The 24,501-nt window shown below is 38.9% G+C and overlaps 2 protein-coding genes and 1 non-coding gene across 3 annotated transcripts in view; 2 read left to right on the plus strand and 1 right to left on the minus strand.

The window, feature by feature from the left end:
• The first annotated feature begins 2,211 nt into the window (after positions 1 to 2,211).
• On the plus strand, positions 2,212 to 3,666 carry LOC128208460 (serine/arginine repetitive matrix protein 2-like). Its single transcript, XM_052912023.1, has 2 exons — positions 2,212 to 2,557; positions 2,705 to 3,666. Exons 1-2 carry the CDS (start codon positions 2,212 to 2,214, stop codon positions 3,664 to 3,666), a joined length of 1,308 nt encoding a protein of 435 aa, XP_052767983.1.
• A 4,634-nt stretch (positions 3,667 to 8,300) lies between these two features.
• Positions 8,301 to 24,501, plus strand: part of LOC128209327 (kinesin-like protein KIF26B) — a 150,832-nt gene continuing 134,631 nt past the window's right edge. The window contains exons 1-2 of the mRNA XM_052913314.1: positions 8,301 to 8,395; positions 22,802 to 23,035. Of these exons, the coding sequence (XP_052769274.1) occupies positions 22,820 to 23,035 (216 nt within the window). The 5' untranslated portion in view covers positions 8,301 to 8,395; positions 22,802 to 22,819. The remainder of the gene's footprint in view (positions 8,396 to 22,801; positions 23,036 to 24,501) is intronic.
• Positions 9,518 to 9,590, minus strand: Trnak-cuu (transfer RNA lysine (anticodon CUU)). Its single transcript has one exon. It is a non-coding gene; the product is annotated as a tRNA-Lys (tRNA).

The following is a 24,501-nucleotide window of genomic DNA, read 5'->3' on the forward strand; positions in this document are numbered from 1 at the left end:
ACCCCTTAATTAACAAAAACATGTTTACTTTTTTATTTCGATAAAGGAGGAAAAAAATATTAAAATACGCCCAAAATGCACCATTTCGGACTAGAAATTGTCAAAGTTTTCTTGGGGAAAATCCATCTTTCAGCACTTTAAACCAAATCATTTAGGTTTTGTGGGGAAGGGCGCAAGTCAAAGGGTTTCACCCCTAACTTACGCCCCCTTTAACGTCAAATTCTGGATCCGCCCCTGTATCATATCAGTGTATGCATATCAGTGTGATTTAAATAGTTGTCTGCCTGTCGACAAAAAATTCCAGGCGCACTAACTAGATGTTATTTACCTAACTTTTTTTCTTCCTTAACTTGAAAGGTCGCCCCGTACTCCGTCCACAGTCTATGTAATATGTTTTAGGTCATTCGATATCATTGAATATCAAAAGTAATTAATAACAATTATCACTAAGTAGAAATAGGAAACACCAGCCCAAGCCCCTGGGACGGACACCCAACAATAGTTTAACGACACATGTTTTTGGTAGATCGAGACGACTTGGAAATTGATCTATATCCTTTGTGCGTACAAATGTTTCACCATGTTTAAATCATAGCCGTATAAGAAGGGACAGTCAGTTTCCCCTCCCCCAACATCCTTTCAATGGTTGGGGATGTGTTTGGGTGTTGACCAGTTTTTTTTTAAAGAAAAATTTCAATTGAAGTAGGGTCTATGTCTGGCTAATGACCTTACATGTGAAATTATTTCATAATCAGGATTGGCCATATCTGACAATATACTTCTTTTAAAGATTTTACTATCATCGTAAAGGTTAAAAAAAGCGCTGGTAGTTATCATGTGTTTGAACGTTGATTCAAGAGAGCGTGTAGTAGTTGGGCGCGCAAGAAACATTGTAATACATGTACACTTATTTCAAAATATGGAACACGGGGTTTCAGGCGAGAAGTTGTTTTTTTTTCTTTCTGTTGTCGAGGCACCTAAAGTTCTGTGACGGACACCCAACAATCCTTTACACTTATCCCCTTAGGTGGCCTAAAACACGAAAATAAGGTCAGTGTCTTGTATTATACTTTAACATTATTACATTTCACGTTTTGGTTGTTTATTCTCATGTGTGCAACATTAATGTATGGGATTACATTAATTAAATCACGCATGAAGTCAAAAACGGCAAACTATCCATGTTCTGGCATATGTCTCGGTCACCAATCATGCCGGCATATGTCCCGGTCACACATTATGTCGGCATATGTCCCGGTCACCAATCATGCCGGCATAGGTCTCGGTCACCAATCATGCCGGCATATGTCCCGGTCACACATTATGTCGGCATATGTCCCGGTCACCAATCCTGCCGGCATATGTCCCGGTCACACATTATGTCGGCATATGTCCCGTTCACCAATCATGCCGTCATATGTCCCGGTCACAAATTATGTCGGCATATGTCCCGTTCACCAATCCTGCCGGCATATATCTCGGTCACAAATCCTCTCGACATATATCTCGGTCACAAATCCTTCCGCCATATGTCCCGGTCACAAATCCTTCCGCCATATGTCCCGGTCACAAATGCTGGTAGACTTTTAAAGAGTAGAATCAGTAACTTCTTTTTCCGACTTTCCCTAAGTGATAATCTTCAAGTGTATAAAAAAAACGGACGAGACTACCAGATGGCGGGGCATCTACAAAGTTCTTGGCATCTCGCAACTCATTCCGACATTTCTCTTTATCTGCTTTCTCTGTTGCATAATACGTTTTTCAAAGAGTTTACTTCACAGATCTCTACAACCCACTTGTTAATTTTGGCAACAAAACTCGTGTACTTAGAACTTTCATAAATACTTGAGCTCTCTGCAAGTGCGAGTAGGCAATCGTATGATTTTTTTGTCAGACGCTTTAACTTCTGTTTCAACTTTCAAGACATCCAGCTCATTCATATTTTCGAATCTAGTACATGTGAATAGTTTGTAGAGTAGAAATATAAGGGATAAGGAGCCAGGGACAAGCTCAGTTGCAAGGGGGACAGCCCGTTACTAACTATACACTTTAAACTACAGGGACAAGCCAAGCTGCCAGGGACAAACCCAGCTGTCAGGGACAAGCCCAGCTGTCAAGGACAAGCCCCGCTGTCAAGGACAAGCCAAGAAGGTGCCAGGAACAAGCCCCGATGTCAAGGACAAGCCCCGCTGTCAAGGACAAGCCAAGACGATGCCAGTGACAGGCCCAGCTGTCAGGGACAAGCCAAAAAGATGCCAGGAACAAGCCCAGCTGTCAGGGACAAGTCCAGCTGTCAAGGACAAGCCAAGAAGATGCCAGGAACAAGTCCAGCTGTCAAGGACAAGCCAAGAAGATGTCAGGGACAGGCCCAGCTGTCAGGGACAAGCCAAACCGGTGCCAGGAACAAGCCCAGCTGTCAGGGACAAGCCAAGAAGGTGCCAGGAACAAGCCCAGCTGTCAGGGACAAGTCCAGCTGTCAAGGACAAGCCAAGAAGATGCCAGGGAAAGGCCCCGCTGTCAGGGACAAGCCAAAAAGATGCCAGGGACAAGCCCAGCTGTCAGGGACAAGCCAAGAAGATGCCAGGGACAAGCCCAGCTGTCAGGGACAAGTCCAGCTGTCAGGGACAAGCCAAGAAGATGCCAGGGACAAGCCCCGATGTCAAGGACAAGCCAAGAAGATGCCAGAGACAGGCCCCGCTGTCAGGGACAAGCCAAAACGATGCCAGGGACAAGCCCAGCTGTCAGAGACAAGCCAAGAAGATGCCAGGGACAAGCCCAGTTGTCAGGGACAAGTCCAGCTGTCAGGGACAAGTCAAGAAGATGCCAGGGAAAGGCCCCGCTGTCAGGGACAAGCCAAAAAGATGCCAGGGACAAGCCCAGCTGTCAGGGACAAGTCCAGCTGTCAAGGACAAGCCCCGCTGTCAAGGACAAGCCCCGTTGTCAGGGACAAGCCAAGAATGTGCCAGGAACAAGCCCAGCTGTCAGGGACAAGTCCAGCTGTCAAGGACAAGCCAAGAAGATGCCAGGGACAAGCCCCGCTGTCAGGGACAAGCCAAGAAGGTGCCAGGAACAAGTCCAGCTGTCAGGGACAAGCCAAGAAGGTGCCAGGAACAAGCCCAGCTGTCAGGGACAAGTCCAGCTGTCAGGGACAAGCCAAAAGATGCCAGGGACAAGCCCCGATGTCAGGGACAAGCCAAGAAGGTGCCAGGGACAAGCCCAGCTGTCAGGGTCAAGTACAGCTGTCAGGGACAAGCCAATAAGGTGCCAGGGACAAGCCCAGCTGTCAGGGACAAGCCAAGAAGGTGCCAGGAACAAGCCCAGCTGTCAGGGACAAGCCAAGAAGATGCCAGGGACAAGCCTCGCTGTCAGGGACAAGCCAAGAAGATGCAAGGGACAAGCCCAGCTGTCAGGGACAAGTCCAGCTGCCAGAAACAAGCACAGCCGCCAGGGACAAGCCAAGAAGATGCCAGGGACAAGACCAGCTGTCAGGGACAATCCAAGAAGATACCAGGGACAAGCCCAGCTGTCAGGGACAAGTCCAGCTGCCAGGAACAAGCACAGCTGCCAGGGACAAGCCAAGAAGATGCCAGGGACGAGCAAAGCTGCCAGGGAGAAGCCCGGCTGTCTGGGACAAGCCCAGCTGCCAGGGACAAGCTAAGCTGCTAGGAATAAGCCCAGCTGTCGGGGACAAGCCCAGCTGCCAGGGACAAGCCAAGCTGCTTGGAACAGGCCCAGCTGCCAGGGACAAACCCAGCTGTCAGGGACAAGCCCCGCTGGCAGAGACAAGCCCAGCTGTCAGGGACAAGTCCAACTGCCAGGGACAAGCCCCGCTGGCAGAGACAAGCCAAGCTGCCAGGGACAGGCCCAGGCAGGAAGAAGCCAAGTTTCCAGGGAAAAGTCTAGCTGTCGGGGACAAGCTTATCTGCTAAAGACAAGCCCGACTACTATAGACAAGCCCAGCTGCCAAGAAGAAGCACAGTTGCTAAAGACAAACCCAGTTACTACAGACGAGCCCAGCTACCAGGGACTAGCCCAGCTATTATAGACAAGACCAGCTGCCAGGGACTAGTCAAGCTGTTATAGACAAGCCCAGCTGCCAGGGACTAGCCCAGCTGTAATAGACAACCTCAGCTGCCAGGGACAAGCCCAGCTATTATTGACAAGCCCAGCTGCCAGAAACTAGCCCAGCTGTTCTAGACAAGTCCACGTGCCAGAGACTAGCCCAGCTGCTATAGACAAGTCCAACTACCAAGGAGAAGCTCATCTGTTATAGACAAGCCCAGCTACCAGGGACTAGTCCAGCTGTTAAAGACAATCCCAGCTGCCAGGGACTAGTCTATCTGTTATAGACAAGTCCACGTGCCAGGGTCAAGCCCAGCTGCTATAGACAAGCCCAGCTATCAGGGAGAAGCTCATCTGTTATAGACAAGCCCAACTGCCAGGGTCTAGCCCAGCTGTTATAGACAAGCCATCTTACCAGGGAGAAGACCAGCTGCCAGGGACATGCCCATTTTCTAGGGACTAGCCTATCTGGTAAAGACAAGCCCAGCTGCCAGGGACTAGCCTGGCTATTATAGACAAGCCAACTTACCAGGGAGAAGCCCAGCTGCCGGGGGCATGCCCATTTTCTAGGGACAAGCCCATCTGGTATAGACATGCCCAGCTGCCAGGGACTAGCCCAGCTATTATGGACAAGCCAACTTACCAGGGAGAAGACCAGCTGCCAGGGACATGCCCATATTCTAGGGACAAGCCCATCTGGTATAGACATGCCCAGCTGCCAGGGACTAGCCCAGCTATTATGGACAAGCCAACTTACCAGGGAGTAGACCAGCTGCCAGGGACATGCCCATATTCTAGGGACAAGCCCATCTGGTATAGACATGCCCAGCTGCCAGGCACTAGCCTCGCTATTATAGACAAGCCAACTTACCAGGGAGAAGCCCAGCTGACAGGGACATGCCCATTTTCTAAGGACAAGCTCATCTGGTAAAGACAACCCCAGCTGCCAGGGACTAGCCTGGCTATTATAGACAAGCCAACTTACCAGGGAGAAGCCCAGCTGCCAGGGACATGCCCATTTTCTAGGGACAAGCCCATCTGGTATAGACATGCCCAGCTGCCAGGCACTAGCCCAGCTATTATAGACAACCCAGCTTACCAGGGAGAAGCCCAGCTGCCAGGGACATGCCCATTTTCTGGGGACAAGCCTATCTGGTAAAGACAAGCCAGCTGCTAGGGACTAGCCTCGCTATTATAGACAAGCCAACTTACCAGGGAGATGCCTAGCTGCCAGGGACATGCCCATTTTCTAGGGACAAACCCATCTGGTATAGACATGCCCAGCTGCCAGAGACAAACTAGACTGTCACTTACTCTTTATATCTGCGTCAGCTTGTCAAACTTGTCCACAGTAAGAGGTCTCCGCTCCGGTAAGGCGTTGTGAACATGGCGGATTTCAGGAGGTATACCGCTTTTATCTTATAAGTATAGAGCTATTTCAATAAATCAAAAATGCATACTGTACAATATTTAATTTGTTCTCAAATGATCGAAACACAGGCATTTAAAAATCTGTAAAAAATAAGGTTAGGGACTAGATTTCGTTGAGAAATTACTAGAAAATTTTAAGTTACCAAAATGTGTTTAAATGATAATAATAATGGCAAAAAAAGATGAAAATAATGTCGCTTAAATTGTTTTATCAATTTATTCAGTATACAGATCGAATACAGCGAATATATCTGTTTTTCAATAAGAAATATACATTGTTACACAACAGCGTGTTTTATTTTACGTGAAAATCATTTGATCATGCTTTCAGATTCTACGGTTATCAAAATAAGTAAAATTAGAAAGTATATAAATGAAAGGGGATATCCGAAAATGGAACTTGTTTTATCACTTTTAGATACATCCTACCGTATTGTGTGATAACTATGGTGACGAGCCTTTTCGTGTACTTCCTGGTGACATCTTCCTCCAGAAGCGCCTTGTGCAGGCGTTTCCGGCTCGTCGTGATCACAGGTCCCAAAACCTAGAAAATCTTCAAAATACTAAAAGCGGAACAAGACAATATCCTGTGAACATAAATCAGGCAATACCAACTCACCTCTGGAAACCAACCTGTGTTTCCGGCTCGTCGTGATCACAGGTCCCAAAACCTAGAAAATCTTTAAAATACTAAAAGCGGAACAAGACAATATCCTGTGAACATAAATCAGGCAATACCACCTAACCTCTGGAAACCAACCTACTGTAGCTATCTTACACACATAAAAAATCCGGGGAAAAATAATAAAAACCTTGCTGATGGCAAACGTAGACGTATTATAATAAGTGAAATCTTGTAACTGTCTGTGTTGTTGGGCTCAATTTTAATCATGGAATTAACGCTTAATTATATTTTTTAAAGAGACCAGATGTTCTGTTAAGCATGATACAGATGCGCTTAGACTTTATGTGTTTGTGGTGTTACTTAGTTTTTTAGCAAGCGGGTCCTGTGATGATGATGATGATGATGATGATGATGGTGATGTTGATGATGATGATGATGAAGATGGATGATGATAATGATGATGATGATGATGATGATGATGATGATGATGATGATGATGATGATGATGATGATGATGATGATGACATGTCAGTTATCGGCGATATACTATGACGTCGGGTGACGATGTAACGTAATGCGAAATACATATTTTTACTGCAATTTTCAAACCATTCCGGGCGTTTTCAGTTTTAACGTCACCATAAACGATAAACTGTCCGTGATATGCAAAAGATTAAGACCCAAACGATTTCGCCTTAGAAATTGAATTACTCTTTCTTAGAAATGAATCTGATGCTGCAACGGGGTAAAGATGAGCATGGCCATTTTAACACTTCAACACTTCATAATACAAGACTGGAAAACATCCGTCCAGAAAGTGGCAAATTTTCATCAAAAATGTACTTTTTCGATCCGTTACTTTTTCGGCATTTGCTGTAGATAAATCCATATAAATAAATGCCATCAGAGACTTTTGACGATTTTGTTTCGGCTTTTAAAACTACACGGTTAATCCGGCTGATGGACAAAGGGACGCAATTGCTTGAATTACTTTGCAGAATGCAGTTGATATTATTCTCCCTTGTAATAATCAATATTGCATTTTCAACTTTTTTGAAAATAACTAGAAATAAAATCATTTCGGGTTTCTCGAAAATTACGATCATCATGGATCTTACTTACCATTATCTGGAAAAAGAATAAAAGAAAAGAGTTAGCTTTTCCAGAACACACTTCAAAGATCGTAAGTTTAAGAATTAGCGAGAGTTTACGTTCTGGTAAGAAAAACATCAAGGAAAAGTCGGTTCTCTTATTAATTAAACGGTTTCTCCAAGGTATGGCCAGGCGGCACACCTGATGTTTGCCAAGTGTTGTGTCAATCAAATCGGTCCTCACAAGTTTTGTAACTGTTTATAAAATAACTGGCCCATCAACTTTATACATTTGCTTTAGGCCAAATTGAAGAAAAAATGTTTGTTTCCGAATTCTCCGCCATAACATAACCATAGGGTCCGTACGTCGTTCGTACCGACAATAAATGGTTGAATAATGTGTTTAGCCACCTAATGAACAAAACCGGTCCCAACTTCCACGCCTGCGCGGATGCTGGGATACATTCGACATCCATGTAAGGGAGTTCCCCCCCCCCCCGTCCACCCACCCACCCTAGCCAAATAAACATAAAGGTTTTAAGTAAGAAACAACAACAAAAACCGCTTAAACCAGCTTAAATAGGTAATAAATGTGCTAAAAAAATACGAGTTATTGTTGGTACGACCACTTTATTGGTAGGTTGGGATATTTTTTAAATGAGTCTATTTAATTAATTAACCTGTGTCTTTATATCGTCGCCAAATTGTCCGGAAACATTTGACTTAGAAACTACCAACTGTGTATCCCAAAAGCAAATAAAAAACACACACACAAAAAAAAACATCTGTCTGCAGTTAAAAAATAGGGTCGTATGCAAAAATATATATAGGGTAGTTTGGAAAGCCGGAAACCAACATTTTTTATTTGGTTTACACCTTAGCTCCATTGACCGGAATTATCCCTCGTGCGATAGATATGATGGTAAACATAAACCCAACATAATAATCATTTTGGCTATAATTTCGTTGTTAACAATGTTTCGCGCACATATTTTCATATCGCTCTGTTTTCTTGAAAACTGGAATAGAAACAGTTTAAACATGAGTAAAGTACAGCTTGTGTATCGAATTAAAACTGTATCTATGGCAATATAAATCAGATTATTTCGAAGTAATTGTCGCACCCTCAGACTTTTTGTGAGCTGTTTTCGGACCATGATGGAATAAATTTCATAACCTAGACAAGGTGAGTTGTTTAGCTCTTCCTCATCTGGAAACACTTATATAATGCTTACAGGAATTACTCCTTACTGACTCAAATTACTCCATAATCCGTTTTACCGCCAATATTTATTTGCGGCACGCGAATTTGACAGATGGTTTAATTATAAATTGGGTAAATAATATATCGAAATTGTTCTGCATCTTCAGATAGTTTTGCTTTGAACGACGGTGTTATAAAGCAATATGTACTGATCTTTATATTCACTATTCTTATATAAATAGATTGAGTTGTTTTTATTGTTATTATTATTACTATTATTATTATTATTATTATTATTATTATTATTATTATTATTATTATACCGGTTGTTAAGAATATAGTAAAGCATATAAGCAGTTGGAGTAGGATTTGTTAGTTATGTATAAACTTTATACAAGTGCTTAGTGTTTTTAACTTTTGCATTGCCGGGATGCTGGTTTTCCAAGCGCCCACATAGTTGAATGGAGTGTATGAATTATGTTTGTTTACTTCGACACAATAATTTTAGTTGTTTTCCCTGCCTGGAAATGCCTGGTATGTAGGTAAGAAAGTGACGCTTAACAGAAAATCAATTGGGTATGGCAAAACTCATATCCGTTAAATCCAGTAATTCGGTAGAAATATACAATAAAGTCACGGGCTTATAATTATGTATGTCCGTGATACTGAAAAGTATTGCGCAAAAGTCTCGATTCCCTTCGATACTTCCACGAAAAGTGCGCGTGCAAAGTTTCCCTGCCAAAACAAGTTGCGAGTCAACGTTATATATGGGTCAGAAGAGCAGTCACCGACCCTGCAGCGAGCATCTATTTTTGGAAATTTGCCAGAATAAACCTTAACCCAGATATATATCTATGGAAGCCGTTTTACACCACAAATTACTAATCATGATTAATGTTCAAGCAATAAATATAATTTAAAAAATAATGAAAATCGTTATTTTTCTCAAATTGTTGTTGTATGATTAAGCTACATTTGCGCATTGATTATAAATTAACATCATCTTTCAACTGTATACCAACCAATTAACAAAGAATTATTGTATATAATGTTGAAATTAATTGTAAGATCTTGAAAAATGCCGATAAAGATGAAAAAGTTAATCGCCCAACGTGGGGCTCGAACCCACGACCCCGAGATTAAGAGTCTCGTGCTCTACCGACTGAGCTAGCCGGGCTGATAGACACAGCGTCAAACGTTATTTATAAAGATAGCATACAAATGTTCAATGGACCGTAAACATTCTATAAATAGATACAGTCATACCGCAATAAAGTTATCATCGTTGTCAAGTTGCGTAGACGATTTAGTTCATTCTCGTACACCAGAGCTAAGATGTTAAGTTTGATTTATCATTAACAAACCTCTGCGAAATTAGAATGATTAACATACGATTCCCACAACTTTTTACCATATTTGTTTTATTGGAATATTTTTAAGAATAAAAATATGTCTACTGTACTGTACAGTACAGTACATTACAAAATAAATTGTTTGCAAATGTCATTCAAATTTCAAGAGAAATTAAGATAATTTACTAATGTACTGCAAAAACAGTACTGACAGTACTCTTAGGGAACTGTATCAGTAGGTTGAACCTGGGACCAATAACTAGTGCCAGGTTGCACAGAGGTTCTTTAGGGCCTAATAATTCACCAATTATTTCCCTCATCACCATGTGATGTACTGTACAGTGGTGTTTGACAGGTATCCTGTCCGTGAGTGACAAACCCCGCCAAGAGCTGATCAAAACATACTGCCAGCATCACGACGAACTGACACCTGTATTGTGTACTGTACTCAGTAGATGATTTTATCAGAACGAAAATCTCAACTTTCCAATAACTGTATGTAGTTTACCTAGATTTAAAATGACTGATCAGTGGAACGATTGTTCAGAACTTCGTTAAGGTTAACAACGGCGTAACTGCTCTTGAAATAGATCTATGAGACAATATATTGTTTCAGCATCTTTGAAAATGCGTGAGCACATCATCAAGAAGTTAATAACGGTGTTGTTAATCACGTTGTTTATGTGTTTAGTTGTTAGCATGTGTTTACTAAATGTAACTATGCCTATAGCCTAGGCAATAGAGAGGTACAGTACATATTAACAAAGCAAACAACGGTAGATCACTGTACAGTATTGCACGATACAGTACAGAATACAGCAGGCTTTGCCTTCAATACCTGTCCAAGAAGTTTCTTGTAAACAATATAAGCAAATGGAATCGGCATGCAGTAAATCGCGATATAAAGTGGGGTCGATAAAATATGATGAAAAATGTACACATTATATAGCTGCCTAAGTGCCTTATTAAACTACCCTTCAATTCATTTTATAAAATGGTGAGAAAGCAACGGCACTCTTGTAAAACTTTTTGTCTATAAATAAAAGCATGTTTTCCTACTAAGAAATGCACCGGTTGTTCAACTAAGCACCAAAAAAATGACACGGAAATTTTGGTCCCAATTACCCACCATACTTGCAAAATATATTGAGGCCACTGGCTGTCCCGGATTCTATTTATGGAATTGCCACGTGCTATCCAGAGAAATACGCCTTAGTGCAAGATGCTTGTAACTCAAGTAGAAAAAGCTTGTGTTAAAACAGTATTGCAATAAGCCCTCGCGTTATAACTGCATGTGTCTGACACACTTATTTTATATTCATTAAAACCAACTATTTCTCTGAAAATGCCATTTTGACAGTGCTCCCGACGGTCCAAGATATGTGGGCTTATAGTATATGTCCACGTGAAACCGCTTCTTAAGTTTTGAGGTTCTTTTAATAATAATGCAAAATTAAATGTACATCATGTAAATATTGCTTAGGAAGGACACTGCCACTGCGAACCATTTTATTCCATCAGGGGTTTGATATTTTTATATTAAATGATTAATCTAGTACGCATAGCATCATCGCTCTGGTTTACGAGAATGTTGCGAACAAGAAAGGTTGTCTTTAGAACCATGACAAATGCAAAGGTATGTTATTACCAAAACACCCCGCACATACATATGAGCGTGTGTACAATTTTCAACAAAATCTTCTCGAAAAAAATACTCCTATGGCTCATTCATTCACTCAGTTTCGCTTATCTAACATTTGTGTTCACTTAATGAGTTTCTTGTTTTTTACCTGCCCATGTTTTTAGCAGAGGAACTGGTGGAACCATTAGTCGACGCCATAATTACCCGTGCAACTCGTGCCGTCGGTGATTTATTGGCGGGAAATATGCTACAGGCATGCCTTCCTGTCGAAATAATCAGGGTTTCGTGCTGCGATATGCAATGACAGAAATACGAGAGGTGCTAATCTGGGAGGGGAAGAAGAATTCTGTAAATTGTGTGGTACTCCAGGCTTCAACCAGGGCCCTGGAACTGGAGTGCTGTGGGTAGTGGGCACTGTCAACCGTATCTTAGTTGGTAGTAGACTTGTCACTAGCCTTTTTGCTATTTGAAAGGACGTTTGCAATACAGTGTTCGTATCGTATCGTCATACATAAATTTGTTATTTTTTAAATAAACAAAGTCTGATCTCCAGTCTTGTCAAGGTAAAGGATATTTCTTGTGGGCTTATTTCATTGAAAGATCGTAACAACTGTTTTTATGACTCGGTCCATAACATACTTAACATCAAGAAACTGTCATAGATATTGAATTTGTGTGACAATATGCAGACCTAATAAATATCAAGACCCGTCGTGTCGTCTGATACCCCCGATGCACCTTCTACGCTATGCTAAGCTATTTACGAAGTGTTACGGATTAAAGTACCGTGGTCGCCGACGGTGACCAGAATGAGAACTTGGATTAATTCAATGTTCCCCAGAACTGCCAAAGTTTTCGTTCCTTGAAGTATTTACTTAATATCGAACAACGGTTACGGAATACATTGATGTCTTTGACTAGAAGATACACTTCGGCTTTTTCAAGCTTTGGGGTTATACATTATGCAAGTGTGTGCATTTTTACGGCAGTGTAATGCATAGAAAATCATCTCATTTTATGTATATATTTTATTTTTTTTACAAAACACACCTAAGAAAAAATCGCACACCAATTATGCAAACAAATAAATGAGTGCAGATTTCATGTAAAAAAAATATTTCCTAAGCAATATAGATGAGGGCGATGCCATGTTTTACACTCCCGGCAGCTGTTGCCTCTCAGATGAAGCACCCTGTGCATGCAACTCCCGTCTGTACTCAAACGTACGGTACACGACCTGACATAACACAACAAACGCCTTGATCACCTGGTCGTACAGCCGTGGATTGTCTTCAGGCTGCAGATCATATACAAGATCTTCCAACCATTCCGCAGATATCATCATTTTGATATAAACAGTTTGTCTTCCTTATGTTGATTATTTTTGTCATTCTTTATGATTCGATCCGTTTATGCTGCGCCAAAGATGTATTGATACACATTGCTCTCAATTTTTAAGAATGCATTTATTTATTTTTGGATACGTCACAGGGTCGGGTCCAGAAATTGAAGTTAGAGGGAAGTGAAGAAACAGCCGTTTGAAATTTGCCTCTCCCTTAAAAACGAAATTTCAATAGTTTTAATGTTGGCAGGGTGCTTGGGGGATATTCCTCAGAGGCAATTTTAACAATTTCTGATCTAAAATAGTGCACTTTGAGCGTGTTTTATTTCTCCGATATTGGCATAAAAAGTAAACTTCGACAAAGTTGGGGGGGGGGGGGGGGGCTGGTACGTTGGACTTACACTACATAGGATCAGGATGGGAGGATAAAATATACACATGTACGAAATAACTTCGTACCATCGAGTTTGACACAATATATAAGGATTAAAATAGAGCAATAAGTCAACTTTAATCAAAATTTCCAGATTTATCTCGGCAGGGAAGTCTCGGCCATTGACAGTCTTGTCATTGTTTCTCGTGTTGATGAATTTCAAACCCTTGCAACATTTTGTTTTCCACAAATGCAGCTCCTCGTGGTTCTGGATATGCCATACTCATATTACAATATTATTTTGGGGGGGGGGGGGGGGGGAACACATGTTGTAGCCTGCGTTGATATGATGGGGATTTGTTTTGCTCACGAAAGTGGTACCATTTTAACTTCGGTTGCAGCGCCTAACTCTTACTTATAGGTCAAAATGAGATAACGAACTTCTCTTATTGCCAAAATGAAGATGACATATTTCCGGTCAATGTGGATGATTTTTTTGGACGAAACAATCATATGGAACCATATAATGGCGTACCACATCGTAATAACAAGAAAATTACCGCACTTTTCCTGGAATGCTAGTTGTTAAACCAAGTGGTTGGACGCAAACATGCCCATGGCATGGGTATAAATTCGGCATTGTCCTTTGATGTTTTGTGTCTATTGCCAATTAACTAAACCCTGTCACGGAATCCTACTCGGTATCATACTCTTTTTCTGAGGATTTTGTAATGGTTGCTTGGAGTTCTGGAACAGTGCCTCTCGTGGATAAAATATGGGTCTAAGGTTTTAGCGTTGAATGGTTTTAATTATGTATAACTACACTTGATGTGTGTGTGTTTAAAATCTTATATGTCATTTAGGTCCAACTAATACTGACTACATATAGTAAATATATTGTTTAATTCCTGTATTTTTGGCTTCGTGGCTTTTTTTAAATATCTAGTTGCGTAAATAACTAAATATGTTTTGTTTTAACCACTTTGATATCGTTCAATCAAAAAACATTTACACACAGTACACATGGAAATATATTTGAATAAGGCATTACTTAATTGGCTTTATATTAGACTGAAAATAACTTTTTTAATTATTATCCATAAGGATCGTTACAACACAGGTCCGCTAATCAACATCAGTGTATAGTGTATAACGCTTTTTAATCACCTCGAACGATGCGTAGTCTATGTGCAAGTAGTTTTGTTTGATCACTGTTAACTCCCAGGGACCGGCAAAAATACCTCAAGCCTCGGAAATTTCCGCCAAAGCGGGAATCCTTATCTTCAGTATAATGAAATCGGTCCTTTGCATCCAGTTGGCGCCAACAAGCAATTCGAGCCAAGCGAGTTCGAGCAAACGGGGTTTGACTGTATTTGTAATCAATTAAAACTTTGCGTTGAATCTCAAACAAAAGAAGTGGGATTCAATGCTGTCTTTTGCCAAATCTCAAGAGTAAATACGAGTATGGCATATGTTCCTGAAGTCAATGGTTTCAGTTAAATGTTTATTTCCAGACGATTTTTATGTGATCACCACTTGAAATTATAGCCCCCATTTAAGATAAAATTGAATATTTACGATAATCTGCGTGCATGGATAATGAACTTTTGATAAGAGCTATTATTTATGAAAATTAAACAATTTAAAGCAAATGTTCGTTACTCGAAAAATGAAGATAAAAATTGAAGCTGAAAATAATAAATTTGTTTTTCCACGAAGGTAATAACCTCACATGAAGGTGCAAAAAAACATGTGGAAATAAAATTAACATTTAGGTATATATTTTTGAAGATAAGGTTATCTTAATAGCTTTTTTTTGTAAATTGTATTTTAGATTTTAGAAGGTGATTTGCTTAGCATTGAAGTGTTAGGAAGTTTTAATCGACAACTCAATTTCAAGTTTATAGGCTATTTCAAGCCATACCAACATGTACGGACGAGGCGAGAGTGTTTGGAGTGACCTTACTGTGATGGTCAAAGAAAAATCATCCGATTTAAGACAGATTTGGAGACTTATTTCTAATTGGCTTTTCCCTGTAACCAAAATTGCCTAAATTCGAAAATCTTACACTTAATACAATCGATTCAGTCATTTCGCCTTGTTGGTCGATTAAAGCTGGGGACGATTAGAGGTCTGGCCGCGAAACCGTATGGCCTAATTATAGGGTAGGGCATAACTATAAGTAATATGGGGTTGTAGAAATCCGATTTTCAATGTCCAACTTTGTTTCAAATTTAATGAAGCATTTTGTCTAGTCATGGATTTATTGAAGTAATTGGTTAGAATTTTAAGATTTTTATTATGACTAGTTTTGGAAATTCAACGTCAGCATCTTATTTTTAGTCATTTTCATGATTTGCTTACATGTATGTCTGGTATTTATTGGGATTTTTTTATATTCAACTTGTTTAATAAGACGTGATAACACTTAATTTATCACAAAACTTTGGATGCTTTGAGGCTTTTAACATACGTTTATGAATCTTTGGACATTACAAAATACGGAACATATTTAATGTTTGGATTCCAAATGACAAACGAGCGTTGATTGATCGTCAAGTTTTGGCCTGTAGATAGACGAAAGTAAAAGCAGTGGCTTCATTTATTAAAATAATTACCCACTGAAACAAAAACATCCGAATTACTTGTTAAACAAATACCCTTATTACGACGATGGATGGCTACGGAGGCATCCAAAAAGTGTCGTCTGCGCGGGAGGACGACCTTGACATTTTCCCAAACTCAGAAGCAGTCGACTTTGAAAAAGGCAAAGATCATACATTGTATAACCTCCTTGATATGGAAGTTTACAAATTAGAGAAGATGGTCAAGAGTTTGGAAAATTTGGAACGTGCTCTGGAAACAACAACGACAAAACACCTAACAACATCGGATAATACTCAGACAAGAGGCGCAATTGATAATGAGGTAATGTTATTGACGCAAACTGTTATCTTTATATTGTTCAAACTTTGGAAGTTACATTTACGTGTTTAGCACTCAGGAAGGTCTTTGACCAGATTAATCACGGAAGGGTTCTACACAAACCCATAGTCACTGATATAACGGGAGATAAGGTGTGTGTTTAGTGTAGCCATAAACCAAAGGCATCTTATCGTGTGCGTATTTCTTTAGTTCTTAACCAGGAAATGAACGTAAGCCATGATTAATATTTGTATGAATTACATATTTCAACTAACATTTAATGATATTCTTTTATTATATCTATATAACCAGTTTACTCAATTATATATTTCATTTCTCTATCTGTTGAACGATCACAGGAAAAATATCTCCACGCAGTTGACAGAATGACTTTTCAAATTTTATCAGTGCTCAAGTCTACAAAGAGACACTGCAATTTGTATGCATTGCAATACATTTAATTAATCGTTTTGACCTTAAACGGGATAAGCCGTGTGAAAATTAATGAAAGCTAAATTCCATTGCATGAGAATGCAGAAGATTCATTAAGTTGTCACACCAAGGGGTTCGCATTCCAGCCATGGGGTCAAATTTGGCACTTGCTGTTTCCCGACCCCACTGCGTACAGGTAGATATATGGAATAATCCCCGTATTTCCGCGTAGATTATATAGCTCAGCGAATATTTTGTTATCTCACTTATTCTTTCTAAAGTATTTTAAAGGGTACTCAGGAAAATTCCAATTTTGCCATGAAACAGGTCAACATTAAAACATAAGATTCAAGTTGACAAAAACATGGGTGTTGTTTTCTGTTTAGGTTAGTGACATTGTGTCGAACATGACAGTGTAGCACAATATTGGTGATGAATTTCACTGAATGTAGCTATTCTGCTGAAAATATAACAAACTAGTATTGAAAGACAATTGCATCGATCTCCAAATGTTTTAATAATTAAAGAAATTAATAGATTATAGAAGTTGTTGATAAATATGGTTTGACAAATCTAGCATAATGTTCCCTTCCATTATTTTTGACTTTAATATTATACAGTCGAACCCCGTTGACTTGAACTGCCAGGGACCGGCGAAAATACCTCGATTCTCGGGAAATTCGAGCCAAGGGGTATTGCTAACATTTCGTAGAAACAATCGGTCTTTTACATCAAGTTCGAGCTAACGGGAAATCGAGTCGAGCGAGTTCGAGCCAACGGTGAATTAGAGCCGAGCTAGTTCGAACAAACGGGGTTTTACTGTAATTCAATTAGGTGGCGTATGTAGACATCTATTTTAATATATAAATTGTAAACTAATGTTCATTTTGAGTATGTATAATGTTTGAAAACCCTCAATATGCTTAAGGTATACTGTCTGTGACATGAGTGTTGATGAATAAACTTGTGAACTTGAAACTGCTTGGAAACAATGCCTTTCCCTATAATAAACGAGCTATTTAAAAAAAACACGACGTATCACAAAGTTTTCATTTATAAAATACAGTTCTTCAAAAAAAATCAAATTGAAAGCACATTATACATGAGTTGTGTATGCAATGTGATGAACATAATGTGCAGAATGTTTTGCAAGTTGTATTATTTGAAAAAGCTGCTTTTCATGTAAAAACCTCTGTCGAAATACGCGTATATGACTATCATAACATGCTTATGTAAGGCTTTGTATACAGACGCATTCTCGATATACATGTATATGCACTTTCAAACTTGTATTTCTTATGTAAATAATTTTGAACTTCTGTACCTAAATCAAAACACTTTGTTGCTGTTTTCACTCATCGAAGACATAATTGGATCATTATGCGAAAGGTTAATGTACCGTCAGTGGGTAACATGAGGATAGTTTTCGTAAAAGACATGTCAAACTTTATTTGAACAAGCTTAATGGTAAGTCCTAATTGATGCCTTGATCTTTCTTTTATCGTCCGAAGAGATTTTTGCGTTGAATTTGTCGTTCTTTACGTCGTTTAAATTCATCTTTCTGATCACAGGGCTTAGTTATATAACCACCACAGAGGATTTCACTGTTAAAAGTAATTATATCACAATTAAATCATAAAAACTGCCGACGATGGGGGTAAGTTTATCTCTCAAAAGTAATTTGTTGTTTGTTCGAAAAACACGCGGACGCCTTACTTGACACCAGTCTATTATCAATTTACCGGAAAGTTAAGGTCAACAATCACTATTTATTTTTATTACCGCACCCGTCAAAAGATGAGCGAAAACCTGTATGAAATTCATCTTTCAAGTTAGGTTTTTAAGCTGATTACTCACGGTCATTTCTGGAAAAAGTCTAAGGTAAGTAAATGAGAAAACACTCTTTCATGTGTTATAACGATCACTTGTCTACTTTATATGCCCATCCAAATGTTCCCCTGGATCCGCGGAGTCTTGAACTGAAGTGTATGTTTATCAAGGGAATGGGCTTATGAGCATTTGCAGTCTTTTGCAGAGCTCATCAATGCCATCATGTTCTTTCTCGTACGGGAAGGGAACACAATAATACATTCATTATAATGCGGATCATGCGTTCCATGTTGCATATATTTCATCAAAAGTTTATTTAGCATAATTTTGTTCTATTAATGAGCAATTAACTCATTAATCATATAAAAAAAAATTAAGCTGGTATACAGTGTATGTGTGGATTTCATCACATAGTTTGAAAGTTTTATTCTGGTTGTTTGGGATTTATTTTCTTATTTAAAGGCCGTGATTTGAACACCATACAGAATCAAATCCTGTCTGTGTTTCTTCAAAACAAGAATGTGATGACAACGGTTTACCTTTTTATCGAAAAGGCGAATTATTTTGACATTATTAATTTGGATTTATGTGTATAGGATAATATCACAATTGCTGTCTTTTTTTCTGTATTATTCTTCGCAGCACTGTAAATTGTCTGCAATTGAAAGGTATTGTGTTAGTTTTCCGGAAAAAAATATCCTGTGTGGATAACTGTGGAACTTCAGAAGGATGTTGGTCTGATGAAAAATCATGATAAAGTCATGTTTGATAACGAGGTCTTCTTGGAGTTACCAGGAAAAATGGCAACTTTGGGAATCAATTCTAAAGTTTTTTTGCTATTATGAGAAGATGCCTGTTGTGGATTAGCTGAGAAATTTTTGTTTACACTTCGTGATTTGCTTAACAACTTGGACAAAATCTGAACAAAATAATTGAAATTTGGTTATGTGTTAATGATTTATATTATCTCTGGAAGCATCAAGTGTTCAGGGATTGTGCTTCTGTTCATTCCAGGACTATCTTTTTTACGTCTGTGTATAAACATGTTTGGCCAAGCTATGGATTTTGGGGTGCAGTTTCAATTGTTGAGTGAAAGGGTATATAATTATGGAATATTTAAGCAGATTTTACGATAGGTAAGAAATGTTACATTTCACGAAAAATAAATTGTATCAAGTATGTCTGCAGTCACTACATGTGCCTTTTATTTACTATTTGATAATTTATAATCATGGGGTATTATAATCATGGGGTATTGAAGCTTTTGGAAATGATAAAAAACAACAGAAATGTGTGGCTGTCAGGTTAGGGCAGTGGTTAGCGCACTCGCTTCTCACCAAGGCGATCCGGATTCGATTCCTAGCCTGTGCGCATGTGAGTTTGGTTAGTGGTCACCAAGTCGGACAAGTGGGTTTTCTCCGGGTACCCACACTCTCAAAATCGTGGCAACGAGAGTGGCATAGTATAAGTTATCATAACTTTCTCACAATCGTTGTAAAACATATAATGTTTAATCTAAAAACAGGGATGAAAGCTGCACGGCGAAGGCTTCTTCGTTGTGTTGCTACTCAGAATAAGGTTTTGTCCAGAACAGACAGTCTCATTAAGAATAATTTACTGTCTACTGTTGTCAATACTTGCAGATGCGTGTTTTTGCTGACGTGAGTACTTTTTTCTCTTACGGAAGAACATAATCACTATCTCTCGTGTATTGCGTCCATATATATATATCACTATCTAAGAAGACGCACCGGGCCTGTGAATCGCCACCGCCTCCATGCTGGGTCTCAAATGGAGTTCTGACAACTTTCTAATGTAAAAGAAATTTGAATTCGAGTGTTACAACTGTATTACTGATAATTTCTTGTCGTTGGGGACTTCCAAGACATTTACACTTCGTGAGACAAAAACTGCTTAAGATCTCTTCTAAGGCTGCACGCATTTGTCTATGTGAACATTTGTCTTCCTCTGAAGCCATATAAAGGTTGTCTGGGCGAACATTACCAGTCGTCAATAGATACAGATATAGAAGCTGAGTACAACGCATTCATTCTCGGGGACGTTCTGCTGGTTCAAGATAAGGAGAAAAGCTATTACAATTAGGTTCAAATAGATAATCGGTACATAAGTAGGCATTGCCAGTACCTTCTTCAGCGTGTTGTTGATACGTGTTTGTATGTGTGTGCGTTTTTATGAAATTACCTTATTTCGCACGGACGTGCTGAAAGGTAGAACTTTACTTTAACACGAAACTTTTTCCGTGCTTTTAATAATATATTAGTTAGAACTTTAGTTTCAGACTGAATCTCAAACTTTCTTACCAATATTTTTTCTTATTTTTAACAACCCTAAACATTACTGTATAGTGAACGTCATGTTTTTTTTTTATATCTGGCAAAGCGTATGTTTGCCATAATTGTAAGTAATGATTATCAGTAATGATGTATTTACGAAATGAGCTCTTTGTGTAAATAAATCACCGCTCAAGTGCCCTCTTCGATTTTAATGAATCTGTAATGGTTATGTTCCCCTATGACTGAATGCGCGGACCCTTAAGAAAGCTTGGAACTTCAAAGCTAAGGGACGGCATAATCTTCCCAGTGAAACATAATTGACTCATAAATAGTCTGCAACAAACGTGTTCCGCCTTTAATGTTTGTAAGTGTCCAATATCTGCAAAAGCACAGTATTTATGATTTTCAGTGTACATCACTGTAAAAAACATGAGTATGTTTCTATGAAATATAAGATATCTATACATATTTAAATATTTGAATTGCATTGTGAAACAAATTGACCAAAATTGAGGATACTTTCAAAGTACGATTGTTTAATATAGAAATCCTCAATTTACGCTTTAAAATAAGATTGACAAAAATCGAAACACTTAAGATCCCTTTGGGAGTATGGTTACAACATCTCTGCATGTTACTTTTGCGAGATTTTACTGGCTTCAGAACGCTGACCTTGCGCAACCAGTATCGATAAATTTCAATAAATGATTGACAATTCGTCTGTGAAATGTATTACAAACGATTAAGGGGAATAAGTGTCGCTTATTTCTCTCTATCAATCATTTGCGATGGAAGTGGCCGGTGAAATTATTACTTTGATGTTTTAGTTCCCCGCGGTGAAGAGCGAATTTAACCATGTCAGCAAAATAATGAAACTATCGGTTTCGATGTGAAAACTATATTGACAACCTATTATGGAGATTAGCATGGCTTCATTGCCAGGATATCAGACATGTTGTAGCGATTCCGTCCCTGTTAAGGTGTAAACATGAACATTCCACCACTGTTCGCTTGTTGCTGATTTTTTTGCCAATATTGTTAGTCAATTGCCAATAATTTTTGAGAAATTACATTGGAACTGTACATATAATCTGGGACCAATAACAGGTCCAACACCCAGATATTATTGGTAATTGGCATGAGAACTTATTGACTTGTCAGAGACTACTGGACAATCAAATGATTTTACTTGTAATTCCAATTTTCTTGTCGTTATATTTTCTTGCGGATACAAAATTGACTTATGGCGGGAAATAATGTCAGTAAATGATAGCAGAGACAATTAAACGACATGATGTTTTATAAGCGCTCAAACTCAGGGATGAGAGCGGACTTTCAGAGTACCATTTTCGTTTTAAATTTTCTGTTGTCACTCTAACATTCCAGACATTTATTTTTGAATTTAGAGAGTGTATAAGTACATGTAGACACGTTCGTGATGTAGATTTTAAGAATCTATAAAGATAGAAGTCCAACATAAGTCCGATACATTTTTAAATATCAGATATATATCGAAAATGATATAGGACCTTTATCCTCACAGTTGGTGAAAATCTTTATTCTTGAAAAATATGACCTCCCTTTTCAGGTCACTAGATTGTACGATTATTTGTTTTAAACTTCAAATTTAATTATCTCGATTATGATGAAAACAAAATACTAATATATATATATTTAGCAAGTCATGAGCCAAGCTTCTTTGAGCTTCAGTTGGACATCTGGCACAGCATGAAAATCCAATGTGATAAAAGTGGAGAGAACTGAGTTTTATGTTGCCATATAGAGAAAAAGTAAATCTGATAATGACATTTATGTGAAGCTTCAAGTTATCTGAAAGATTGTCAAACCAATAAAGGATGGATACTTCAGTCACATAGGCCCGATTTGGGCCTGATAGGTTGCAGACAAGATAGATATTGGTTGGACTTATATCCAATTGGCAAAGCGATATGGGATACATATCTTTAACAATATCTATCTGTTATATGCAATGTCTTGGTCTGATATCTATCCTATTGGGATTGTTGGCTTGGACGTAAGACTTCCATACCAAATCAGATTGAGTATTTCAGATGAAACAAGCATGTGTTTCAAGATTAATTACATGTTTATTGCATTTATTAGAGGAACAACTAACAAAGAATCAGTATAACTTGTTGAAGATGTCAATTCTGATTGCCACTGTTTGTCATTCCAGATAAAGCCCAGCTTCATAATGTCAGAGGGTCGACCACCAAGATCTGGTATCCCGCTGTTCAAGAGACGAACGCCAAAGCCAGGGAACACAGTACCTGTAGATGCTGTGCGGGCCCCACCAAGCGAGGGATCAGGGGACGAGTCTGGGAGCCCCCGACCACCACCTTCTCCCCCCATAGACATACCTGGGCAATCAAGGGAGCCCTGGGAGGAGGATGAGGATGAGGAGGAAGAGGTTTGTGTTTGTATGACTCACTGTTTCTGCACATATTGAGGAGTGAAAGTAGAAGGGTTTCTTGTGCTTCATTATTTAATGTCACTTAAAACCTTTTTTGTTAAGGATAATTAAGTTGTGTGAGACTGGTCTAGTGGTATAGGTGTCTGCCAAGAGCTCACTGAAGGGGTTGAGAGATGGTATGAGTGATCTAGGGGTATATTTGTCATCCTTTCACCCAAGAGGATGTTTGATCCCCACCAGGGGTGCTTTTTCATGACCTCTCACAAAGGTCACTATGACTGGTTTCTACCCATGAAATTGACTCGTGAGTCTATAAGCAATCAGCTTTTGTCACAATCAAGCTTAAAGATATTGGTATTAACTAAGCACCCAGTAGAAGCAGTCTTTGTACAATCAACCAGTTAACTTATGACTGAAATACTAAAGATAGATTGATATATTAATCAATTGATTTGTACTTCAAATGTCTATTTTTTCAATGGCTCATATCAGGGCAGAATCATATTGCATCTTTGTCATCTAAAGTTCATTTGATGATTGAGGATGACTTTAAAAATCGGATTACTTTAAAGTGTGGGATTATTTTACTTGCAGGAGCTTTAGAATTATACAAGGCATTGAAGGCAACATTATTTTTATGTCAGAAAATGTATACCTAGAATATTTGCATTGGTGATTAAATCAGTGTTTCTTGCTGCAAACATCTGAACTTGCATCACAGCTGAGTGTCTCAAATCGTTTGTGGAAGAATTTACTACCCCATTACTTTGCCTGTCTGGTGAATTTGCCATGAACAGACTTAATAATTAGTTTGTTAATCATCCAAATTCCCTAGTAACAAGTTTCTCCTTGTTTACTTAAGGTAAATTACAATACAGACACCTGTTCATATGTAAAAGACTGGTAGAAATATGGAATTCTGATAACTGAATAAAGGAAACAGATAAGTTAATTTAACTATTACAGGCCTTTTTATCTGACAAGAATTCGGCTCTATTCCCAGTACTAACTTGACCCTAAACTGTGTTTGAATGAAGAGTTAGTGTAAGAAACAAACTTGATAACATTCTTTGATCTTTTCTGTGTATTTTTTAAGGCGTTCTTGTTAATTTAATGACAAAATTGGAATTCTGATATTAGTCAAATGACACATTTCACCCAGTAACAAAGGCCCTGTCCCTCTTCCCTATTGCTTTTTCCATGTTTTCCACCTATATTGGTAAAAATAATATTTTATCAAAATCGGGGAAAATGATTAACATTTCATATCAATTAGGAATTTCAAGCTACTTTTATTTATTATACCTCACTCCCTTTATCCCCTATACAATATATAGTATACATCATTAGCCAAAAAAAATTCATTCTTTCACTGCACTGTTACCAGCTAAGCCTCGACTGACAGTGTTGGCTGGGTTGACAAGATGCACTGCTCCCCTCAAGGGAGGTAATATTGAAGTGCA

This window comes from Mya arenaria, chromosome 11 (assembly GCF_026914265.1).
Source record: "Mya arenaria isolate MELC-2E11 chromosome 11, ASM2691426v1".
Classification (NCBI taxonomy): Eukaryota; Metazoa; Mollusca; class Bivalvia; order Myida; family Myidae; genus Mya; species Mya arenaria.

Bases quoted from the DNA above. Each gene is read 5' to 3' on its own strand.
- LOC128208460 (XM_052912023.1), top strand. From the start codon at position 2,212: ATGCCAGTGACAGGCCCAGCTGTCAGGGACAAGCCAAAAAGATGCCAG. The intron at 2,558-2,704 runs GTCAGGGACAAG...CCCCGCTGTCAG, and splicing joins TGCCAGGGACAAGCCCAGCT to GGACAAGCCAAAACGATGCC.